This window comes from Neolamprologus brichardi, chromosome 8 (assembly GCF_056152115.1).
Source record: "Neolamprologus brichardi isolate AB-2024 chromosome 8, ASM5615211v1, whole genome shotgun sequence".
In the NCBI taxonomy this organism is placed as follows: Eukaryota; Metazoa; Chordata; class Actinopteri; order Cichliformes; family Cichlidae; genus Neolamprologus; species Neolamprologus brichardi.
Genome location: NC_142111.1, coordinates 14,080,053 through 14,091,678, shown reverse-complemented (window position 1 = coordinate 14,091,678; position 11,626 = coordinate 14,080,053). Strand labels below are relative to the sequence as shown.

The following is an 11,626-nucleotide window of genomic DNA, read 5'->3' as shown; positions in this document are numbered from 1 at the left end:
TCTGACATGCAGGTTCAACTAGCCAAACTAGCTCTAATCTGTCTGTTCGTTTCATAAAGTGCAGCAGACAGCCCGGGCTAATAAAACGTGGAGCCGTTGGCTAAAAGCTAAATAAATAAACAATGACTCTACTTCCTAACTGGTTAGACTTCTGAGGGTTCTAGTATGTAAATGCGCGACATTAAACAAATAGCGTTTCAAATTACCTTTACAGAGATTCTTTTGCCCCCCGTTGAACCGCCCAACACTTCACTATTCGGGATACCCAAGGCTACATATGCATGCGCACCGCGGCGCACGTCACGGGTGTGACGTCAACGCGCTCCAATTCAAACTTCAGGAAACGAAAGTGTCGTTTAAAAACGGTCTCGCCACAAAACAGACGATATTTAGTGGATAACTTCCGTCTCCGTGTTCTCTTTGTAAGTATTAAATATTTAAATATTTTCTTTGGTTGAGTGTGCATGCCTATAACGTTTGTTTTCAACACTACATGTACGACAGAAAAAATAATATTACGTTAATTTGTGTTTGCTAGCTACCATTGACATGCGCACGAGAATTGGTAGTGTAATCATCTGTCATGTTTTTATTTTATTTTTCTCATGTTTAATTAGCATGAAAGGATTTTCTTTTCTTGGCACTATGCGAGGTAAATGTGAGGAATTAAACCTATTCCAATATTTCAATAAATGAAATTGAAAAAAATGTTAATTGAAAGTACGACGGGTGTGTCGATTTTGACTCAACTCGCTTTTGTAAAATGTATTTTTAATAGTCAGTTCCACTTCTGTCTCTGTTTTTCATTTCGCTGTGTTCTTAGCTGAGGGTGAGTTTTGAGCTGCTCTTCACTTGGAGTGCTTGCACGATATTCTTTGATTTAAATTAAACTGCATACCTTCTGGTGGATTCAACACCAGCACAGTCACTTTACTTTTCTTCCCAGAGCACTGCACTAAGTAACAACAGAAGCAGCCATGACATCTAAAAGTGCCAAAGAGACCATAGTTGCCAAGTTGGGTTTCAAATCCAGCAGCTCTGGCTCCAAGGCTGAGGCAGAGCTGGAAAAAGTCAAGAAAGAAAATGTTCACCTGAGAAAAAAGATTGATGACCTGACCAAACGGCACATCAAACCGCCTGATGCGGACAAAAGCAAGCTGCTGGAGGTAAAAGGAAATCTTGGCTTTCTCAGTAACATTAAGCACCTGTAGCACTTCCTTGTTTTTTTATATATGTGTGTCTAATATTGGTTGTTTCAGAGGATTCTTTCCCTTGAGACCTTGAGAGAGAGGAACAACCAGCAGTTGCTGGTGAAAGAGCAGGAGCTGGAAACTCTGAGACAGCAGCTGTCAGCTAAAGGAGGAGAGGTACACACAACACCTCTCTACAGAAATACACAGTTAAAAATCACATATACAGTCGACTCTTATAGCTCTATCCATCAAGAAGTCCTCTGTGAACGTGGTCAGATAGTTGGACACTTTTCTGCTCAGAGTGACAAGATAGACTTGCAGCTGTATCTTTGAGAGTACTTGACTTTTCAAGATATGTTGCATTCGTGGCATTGTATTGGTGGCATATGTATTGCTACCAGCAGACAACTGTCAAAAAGAGAGAGGAAAAAAACTGTACTAGAATTCCAGTAAGCTGCCACAAAAACAGTTGGGGGGAAATGGCTTCTATCTCATCTTGACAGCAGCTCAGCAAAGTGAAGTTTTGACGACTAACAGAAACGGCATACTAACACATGGTGTTATGAGCTGTTCACTTGACTCATAAGCTATCTGTCTGCAGTGGGTCTTTTTGCGTGGATTAACATTCAAAACAAGTTACTGCTATGCTGTAGACTTTGCTCTCGTCTATTTTTGACGTTTTGTTGGAGTTTAATTTGGGCTAGCTGGAAACATGGAAATGACACACTCTGACAAATAGAATATCAATATTTTATGTAACCCAGACATTAATCACATTTGCCTTGCGGTTGTTAACCTTCATTAAGAAATGCACCAAAAAAAGAAAGAAAGAAATTGGAGCTGCTGTGTGGACCAGCCAGCTGTGCTATGTCAGTTGTGTGAAGGGGATAATTGCCTGGAAAACACAAACCATCCCTGCTTAAAGAGAATTGTGTTGTTTTGGCTACAGGTTGTTTTGGAGGCTAGTCAAGTTGTTGTTTGCTTCGTGTTGTTTTGTGTGCATTTCAGGTGGTGGCGTCGCTGCAAGCCCAGCTGGAGCAGCGGAGGAAAGAAACAGAGCAGAGAGACGCGTTGTTCCAGAGTTTGTCACAGGAGACGGAGAATCTGAAAAACAAGCTGGTCACTGTTTCTGCCCGATGTCAGACTCTGGAAACCCAGGTGGCGGTAGGTTGATATTATAACCTCTGATCTTATTAGCCAGGGTCAGCGTCTCCTTTTACAAACGGCCAGTTGCCTTACTAATCTGTACTCTACTCTAGTTGTTTTTAAAATCTATTACTACAGTGGTATTTGTTTTATTACACTGATAAGTGCATACCACTGTCCCCTAAGGGAAGTCTTTGCAATGCTCAGAGAAACTGTTAAAAAACACACACAATTTAGTTTTGCAAAATTAGATCTGAGCAAATAACAAGACTTTGAAGGGACAAGACCAAATGCACGGCGCCACATTTGGTGAAAACCAAACGCAGCATATTAGCACAAACTCCTCGTATCAGCTGTCAAGCATGGTGATAGAGGAGTGATGATTTGGGCTTGTTTTGTAGTCACAGAGCCTGGGCGCTTTGCAGTGATCGAATTGACCATCTGTCTGACAGTTAAAGCTTGGCCTAAATTGGCTTACGCAGAAGAACAATAGTCCCAAATCTGCAACAGAATAGCTGAAAAAGAAAGGAATCAGTGTGTTGAAATCACATAAAGTTCAGATACAATGATGTAAGAGACTGATAAAGTTATGCAGAAAGCAATTACTTCAATCTTTTGCTGTTAAATGTGGTTTTACAAGCTACTCAATCGCAAGTTCTATTCAGTTTTTCCCACACAGTGTTTCTACATTTTGGCTTCCTTTTTGTTAAAAAAATACACGGTGTAAATATATCACATCTTGTTTTTTTTATCTGAGGGTTTTTACAAATGTAGAACTTGACAAGAACTTTTTTTTAATTGTCTTAATTTGTAAAACCCAACATGCACTTTCTTTTTACTGTGACTGCATGCATTTATGAGTACGCCTGGGCTAGCACAAATCATTTTATTTGAGTGTGAAGAAAAAGTTGCACCCTCTTTTTGTCAGAAATCGCAAAGGAACAGAGTTGCTTGAGTAGTTATATCCCTTCCTCTGACAGCAAATTTTCCCCCTGGTCTCGGATTAAATCCTGCAACAGCTTTCTGTCCTCTGCCTCCCATTCTAATATCCTCCTCTGATTTATTTTTTCCCTTCTTCTGTATCTATAGTGCTGATGCAGTAGAGTTATTTCTTTTGTTTTGTAACAATCTGGTCAAATTAAATTCAGTTTTAGCTGTTGCTTGACTTGTGTAACACAACTGGAGGTTGACTAAAAGTAAAGTATAAGTGTAATATTTGCTCATGATAAGGCATTTGTTTTGATCTGAGGTTGATGCACCTTAGACTTTCATTTTCATTTTTTTTCCTTCACATTTCACCAGAAGCGTTTTCTCTTCTTTTATTTATTTATTTTTCTTCAATAACTACTTCATGAGATGAAGTTTGAAAATCCAAGTGCAGCTGTTTATTTGCCCATTAGGTGGCACTGTGTGACCTCCAATTATATTCTTCATCATCTGACATTATCTGCAGCAGATTTACTAATTTGTTTTAATGAAAGTCTCACATTACACATTGCTTATAATGAAAATGTTTTCCCTTTGTCTTCTTTGCCAACTATTAACCCCCCTGGTAGTATCATAGCCGTTACAATAGTGTCATGAAAGACAAAATAGCATCTTTGTTCAAATAACACTTTGACTAAAGCATCAAATGATTCATATTCAGCAGTGTGAGAGCCTTCAGTGAATCTGCAGGTGCCACTTCCCTTGTCACTGTAGGCTCTTAAATGTAGCCCTTTGATGCTTTGAGTGCAGCTGGTCCTGCTGCCCATCAGGATTCCTCTTGGCTTCTGAAGAGGCTTTGGTGGCAAAAATCACAAGTAGGGACTTGAGGAAGACTCAGTCATGTCATACCTCCCTTTATGGACAAAAGTACCTTTCTGGAGGTGGGGGTGCTGAAGCCCTGCTCATAGTACTACAAATGTAAAAATCAATTCAGCTTGTGTTTTAAATGGAGTTCACCCGCAGTATATTTTATCAAACTCCTGCTGTTTTAATCATAATCCGTTACACACAGACACACACACAGAAAACATGATTCAGTGATGTACAAAATAGCACTATCACACAATTTTTTTTTATCTCTTTGCTCTCCATTGTGGGTCAAATATTACTCAAAATCAAAAGTAGTTTTCTGTTTCTTTTTTTACAAGAAGCCCAGAGATTTCTTATTTCTTTCTTCTTCTTCTTTCCTTTTTTGTTACTCATGAAGGTCGCAAGAAGAGTTGTAATGCTGGTTGAATGTAAATGGTCTTAGATTGTTTTTATACTGTTTCAAGTCTAACTTGAGTCCAAGGCTGGAAAGCCTTACAGTGCAATACTTGAATTACTTGATATGTGGGAGGAGTAGTTGGTACTTCAAGGTTCAAGGTTATGTTTTCGTTTTTTACAGCAATACCCTCCGCTTCGTTTAGCAGGTTTTGCATTACTACATATAATCTGACCACGCCACCTATTTCTCTTCTTCTTGAATTTGGTAAAGCTGTTAGTGGGCATAGTTTATGGGCTGCACATTCAAATCCATCACGTTCCTCACAGAGCTTTAGCACAGAGATGATCATTTAAATGCATACTCCAACATCTCTGTGAAGGTTTTATAGGATCTGCTGGTGGGATCGGCCATGTAGGCATCAGAGTTAGGGTGACAGAATTGGGAGATGACTGTGTCCCTAGCGATGAATAGAATTTGCACCAGATTTGATAGCCTCGTCTCTCATCGTCTATTAAAACCAGTGCTTGTGCTGATAACTATCGATAGTGTTTTTCTTTTCATTCTCATTTAGAAGATGGAAAAACCTAAACCCGCTACACCTTTGTTGTCTCAACATTGTATAACCTGAAGTTTTTAGTGTGTGAGTATTTGCCCTTGAAGCTGGATAAACTGAATAACACAAATGCAGCACATACAACTCAGCTGACCTGCAGTACTATAAAACCAGAGGATGCTCTGAGAGTGCATCCTTCTGTTTTCCCTTCCTCTGCACGCTGCAACTCTCCACCAAGTTTCATTGTCTTGGGTTTTTGTGCGATCTCCTGGCAAATGGACAGACAAACAAGCTACAATCATCACGTGATTTGGTTATTGTATTTCTGGAGGAATGACAGGGTCTCTTTATTTTCCGAGAGCTTTGGCTGCCTTGAATTGAGCCCCTTTTTTAAAATTCATCTTTAAGACTCTGCTATGTCCAGAACAATTATAGTAAAAGGAAGGGACAGGTGCAGACAGCAGCTCCACAGCTCGCATGCATATTGCATAGACCTTTATCATTAGGATTTGCTAATACAAATAAAACCCAATCTTTTCTTAATGAAAGTATTAACATTTTTATAATGGCTAGATCAGATGTAAGTGTTGATGCTAATGCTACATAAAGCCAACTCAAGTGAACCTAAAGACGTTTTCTCTTTTCAGAATGGACAGCCACCTGCCTCAGACCTCGTAATGATACAAGATCAACTGAAAGATGTGAGTCCAGCAAGCTGATGTTCACCTATTTGTAACTGTATCATGTGTATCCTGCTGCCGAATGATGTGCTCATGAATTTGACCAGCTGAAAAGTTCACATATAGTGTATAGGATGCAGTTTGTCATTGTAGGCCGTGTCACTCTCCCTACCAGGCTCTGGAGAAGAACCAGCAGTGGCTGGTGTACGACCAGCAGAGAGAGGCCTATGTGCAGTCTGTCCTGGCCCGTACTTTAGAGCTGGAGCAGCAGCTGGCTCAGGCAAAGCAGCAACAAACCAAACAAGAGGCCAGTCCAGAGGGTAGGAAGTGTGGGGGAACTGAATTGGCTTTGCTCACTATTCCTTTATTATTCACAACAATCATACAGTAAATGGAAAATTTTCTTTTGGCCTAACAAGCAGCTTTTTTTGAGACACATATGGCATGGAAAGTGAAGGGGGCAAGCCAGGAAAATGAATGTACTTTTTGTTTTTTAAGTTAAATAAAATGCAGCAACAGGCTGTGAATTAGAAAAGAATTTAATGGGTAATAATGTCAGAATAAAAATGTGTTCAAATCCAGTAGCAGTCAGGATTGAGCTTTCCATACAGCTTTCACAAAGATAATGTTTTTATTAGCTTCTTCATTTGCTTACTAACACTTCTTGTCTCAGCTCCTGCCAACTTGGCAGATCCAGAAAAGGAATCTCAGCTGAAAAGCCAATATGACCACTTGGTGTCTGGGATGAAGAAAGACCTGGAGAGCCAAAAAGAGCAGGTTACCAGAGCCAGACAGGAGCTCGGTGTCCATCGGGAGCAGGTAAATGCCAAACAGATTTCATGTAATCACCATTTACTCATTTTGATTAACAACTTTGCCAGCTTGCTCCCCTTTCTTTATATATTCTCCATGTTGTGGCTTGTGCTGCTCATGCTGATAATTATTTCAGTCTCTATCAAACAATGTGCAAATTCACTGAAATTCACATCTATTTAAAAGAAAGTAACTGGGCTAGTTTCACTGAGCATTTCTTGAATTCAGATGTCTTTGTAATTGAGCTAAAGCGTTCCTTTAAAGAACGAAGAAGGCGAAATGTATAAAATATCCTACAATTTGCCTTGTCCGCACCTGGTAGGCCTTGAAAGCTCAGGCTGAGCTGCACTCTCAGCGGGAGCAAGTCACCAGGGTTCAGGAAGAGATGTTGGCACTGCAGAGGAAGTACGACGACAAGTGCAGAGAGCTGTCGTCCTTTCTGAGGAAGCACGAAGACAAGTGCAAAGAGCTGGAGGAGGCCAAGATGGATCTTCAGGCAGAGCGACTTAGCAACAGGTAAAGAAAGTCCTAGCACCTAACTAAAACGGATGTGGCCAAACTAAAAGTTAAATGGGGCACTTCCTTTGAATAAACAGTTGTTTGGTTTATTTATCGATTCCAACTGGCTTTGCAACTTATGCAAAGTCGTTTACAAGCCCAGGTTCTTGAATACAGAAGGGTGACACTGAAGAGCCCTTAAGAATCCACACATAGTGACTGTTAATGGCTTTAACTGCTGCTAAGTACTACAAATATAAATATTAATGATACTTTTATGGAATAAATAAACCATTTATCCAGACATGCAGTCTGTGAGGAGAGAAAGGTGTCGTCTGAGCGTGCAGACAGAATGAGGGTGGAACTGGAGAATATGGATATCAGATTGGAGGAGGAGAAGAAGAGATCTGCTGAGCTTCTGTTGCAGGTGAGATTCCCATTCAGTGACTTGTCTCCTTTAGTCACTATTCAGTAATATTTACTTATTTTATCAAAGTTTTTCTTTCAAAACATTTGTAATGCATAAAAAAGTCTGCATTTATAGGGTTGCATATAAAATGGAAAGACCTCATCCATTAGCAGTTATATTTAATAAGTAAAGTGCAAGAGCACAATCCGATTATTAAGTGATGATTTGACAAATCCTACTTCCGGGCCTAAAGTAGTCTGCGTTTAATATGGCTTTTGTGTTGTTAACATGTTTAATGCTTTGTATTTTCTTCTATTTAATCTCAAAAAGCTCCTAAAAACAGTCAGTGATCACTGTTGACCTCCCTCGGCTTTTATTACCGCTAATCATTTATTTAAGCTCAGTTTTAAAACCTTATGATGTAACTACAGCCCAGCCCATGCAGCAGTATATGAATGACTAACCTCGTATTGTGGATGGATTATCTCAGTTGTTCTCTGGCTGAAGTTTGGTCCTTTTACAGCATCCTGCCATGCGATTACATTTGTTCCTGACCACCGAGAACACTCACGTTAACTTTTATCGAGTGGAAAAAAAGTTAGCTTGTTTATATTATGCTAACATAGCTGTATACCAGTTAGCCAACTTCAGTAACCCTACAAACGTCACTGCTGTTTAGTTTTCTGTCTTAATTTATGTTGGAAGTGATAACAGAGCTGTACGTTTTAATTTGTTTCCAAAACACCGCAGTCAGGACATGCTATATTGTATTTAGATGGAAGCTAGCGAGCTAACTTCCTGCTAACTTCTAACTCCGTTAAATGTCATAAATTCCGTTTTCATGGTTGCCTGGATGTTAAACTCAATTGTTACACCTGGTAGAGCAGAACGCTGATCATTTGATTAAAGATGAAAGACTTTAGACAGTTTTTCAACTCTCGGTAATGCCATAGTGATCGTTTGATATATGGACCTGCAGCGGAGTTTAGGCCCAGACACGGCTAGTGACATCAGACTGAACGATCGGATAGATGTACCAGCATATTTAAATAAAATACAGCTCCAGGGTTATCTGAAAAGAACTGAATGATAGCATGTGTGTTACTCTTTAATGGTGTTATACAAGTGTGTTTGCCTTGCCTTGATCATGTGCTTCACAGGTAAATATGCTGCAGAAGTCCCTCCTGAGCCAGAAGGAAGAGCAGAGAAGAATCGCAGCACTGGAGCAACAGGTAACACTCTTCGTTTACATGTTACCCAAATCGTTCCTATTGATAGAAATCTTTGTTTTGTAATTGAGTGTTGGATTTATTAAAACAAATAATCACTAGAGAAGTCACTGTGAGAAGTCAAAAAAAAACTGAGATCAGTAATTACTGATTGCACAACCTTAATGTTCACCACCCACTTATGAGTGGAAATTCTGTCAGCACGGCCCTTCTGGGTAGTATGTGATGTGGAGTTGTAACAGTTTTGAGCTGTGTTTTTTAAGTGTTGCAATCCAAACTGTTCCCACTTGTGCTCTCTACTTCCCGTTTATTTCTGCCCCTCCTAAGATCCAACTCTCTGCCAAGGACTTTGAGAATGAAAAAATTGATCGTCAGAGCATGCAGCACCAGTTACATAAGGTGCTGAAGGAGCTTCGCAAGGCCCGTGATCAGATTGCAAAGCTGGAATCTGCTGTAAGTGTTAGACTTTAATAATGGGGAAGAAATGTGATAGCTCTTGTTGAACACTGGCATCCAAGACTTCAGTCCCATTTTTGTATCCAATTAAAGCACCAGTGCTTCTGCTAAATGAATGTATTGTCATGTTTTGTGTTTCAGAAGCAGCCAAATGCTCGCTTTTCAGAGCCCAGCTCGTATAATAGCCTCGAGTTTGAGCGTCTCACTATTGAAAACCCTCTTGGCCCTACATCCCCATCTAAAGTCACCAACCTCCTGGACGAGAGTTTCCTGGAGTGCCCAAAGTGTCGGGCCCCTTATCCCACCAGTCGTCACAGGGAGCTGCTGACTCACATCGATTACTGCTTTGCGTAAGCTAACACATCAGCATAGATGAGTGATTCTCGGTGTGCATGTCCGGACCTCTGCTTACTCAACGGGCTAAAAACAAACACAAGAATCACTCTACAAGATTTCTGATTCATTCAGGAAATTTGTGTTTTTGAATCTAGGTAAAATAAAACAACGAACAGGCAGTTTTAGACACTGACTCTACAAACATAGCACTGATAACAGAGTATAAGATATTTCTTAAAGTCACTGGAGACCACTTGTATTCAATCCTGTTCTTTTATCGCAAAGTTAGAAATACCGCTTTAATGATCATTTAACATAAATGTATAAAATATTCATTTATGTCAGAAATCATGGGACATATTGTGCATTATTTTCCAAGAATGATGGGGTATATGGTGTCCATTAAAAATGATTTTTAAATTTATTTTATAACAGTATTTTGGCTTTTTTACTCTGTTTTTTTTGTTTTGTTTTGTTTTTTTTCATTCAATATCCAAACAGGTGCGATACTTGAGTGCTTGTGTAGATACGTTTTTTTTTTTTTTTTTGTTTTTTTAAATAGAAGGGATTTGCAGGATATTCTTAACATGCAAATCGCTCGAACATGTACTCCAGCTCTTCTTGCCATTAGAAAATCATCAAACATCTCCTTATTTACAGTTTTTTAAAAAAACTTTAATACTCCATATAGTTACATCTGGGGCCTCTCTGTTTAGATTTTGCTGTTTGTTAAACTTTTGGTGAATTCAGTGTTGTTTTGGTGTGTGTGTGTGTGTGTGTGTGTATATATCACAGTATTTATTCTTGTTTTTGTTTTTAATTGGTGAACTACTGTCTCTTTTCAGTGATTTAGTTTTATTTTGCTTCAGTGTGTATCACCAGACAATGTTTTGCTTTTGTAATGGCCTTCTTTCTATCAAGGGACTATTGTTTATGTTATTTTGCATAAAAGTTTACAAGCCTGTCTAATAGACTCCACTGATGAAACAGCTAAACACACACTTTCTAAACTCCTCTTCTTTTCCCTCCATCATCATCGGCAGCAGTAGTCGTGTTTCTTTTTGCCTGGCTTTATGTGAAAGTGTTATGTTACCTAATTAGCCATGTGTTTTCGGTTATGTCAGTGATGTTTGCGCGATTGCTAAAGCATTTCTTTGTTTAACGTGTAAACAGCTGTGTAAAGTATCCCAAACCATGACCAAGTTTTTATTTGCCTGAACTGAACCAGACTTAAAATGTACAGCAGTCGGGAGCTTATCTAGTCACATGTGGGTGGTTGTCCCTGTATTCTTTCCTGTTCAAGTGAAGCTCACTTCCATCTCCACCTTGACTTTTCAAGCCTGCGGCCGTTTAAAGCTGGAATTAGATTGCATGAGTTAATTCCTTGTACTAAACTATTTAAGGCGGGGATTACCAAAGGTCCTCCCGGTAGGAGGAAAAGTGGTTAAGGTGTCTATTCTCGCAGCCTTGGCAGTGTGACCAGTTGACATGAGACAAACACTGCTGTGCATCTTATGTGTGGTTGTTTTGATTTGGGCTAGCTCTCATAGAAGATCCAAGAGTCCAACTTTTATCAACAGGTTTACCTGTGTTTTTTGTTTTAAACCTGATTTATTTTAATCATGTACACCAAAGTAGTTTTGCCATGATCTGTACTGTACTGTACAAAAAATGTGCAATAAAGATGTAAATCTCTTCCCAGCACATCCTCCCCTGTTTAGTTTTTCTTTCTTTTATTTAGTTGTTGATATTTTGGAGGGGTTCATATCAATCTATACTACAAGATCAGTTGTTTTCCAGACAAACTTTAACCTATGCAAATGTCAGCTAGCATGTTGCTATTTTGCATGTACAGTGTTCACAAAGCTTATCAGCTAAAGCAGGGTTTCTTGTGTTATTTCTTTTTATGGCAACTTCACTTGCAGAAGCATAAAGAAGTTCACACCCCATGCTTACTAATTTAGCAATTAGTACCCATTTTTTAAAAAAAAAACAAAAAAAAACAAGATGGTAGCATCATTTTCTTGTTTTCCACAAAAATCATATTAAATAAACTGATCAGAATGTGCAGTATGTGTAAATTATAAATATATTTTCCCACCTTTCCATGCTAGTTGCT

The 11,626-nt window shown here is 39.2% G+C and overlaps 1 protein-coding gene across 1 annotated transcript; it reads left to right on the top strand.

The window, feature by feature from the left end:
* The first annotated feature begins 338 nt into the window (after positions 1-338).
* Positions 339-11,217, top strand: cep55l (centrosomal protein 55 like). The gene is made up of 12 exons (XM_006791236.3): positions 339-422; positions 947-1,166; positions 1,260-1,367; positions 2,202-2,357; positions 5,734-5,787; positions 5,942-6,086; positions 6,440-6,585; positions 6,902-7,095; positions 7,381-7,504; positions 8,647-8,718; positions 9,043-9,168; positions 9,313-11,217. The coding sequence occupies exons 2-12, from the start codon at positions 978-980 to the stop codon at positions 9,523-9,525; spliced, it is 1,527 nt and encodes a 508-aa protein (XP_006791299.2). The 5' UTR covers positions 339-422; positions 947-977; the 3' UTR covers positions 9,526-11,217.
* The last annotated feature ends 409 nt before the right edge of the window (positions 11,218-11,626 follow it).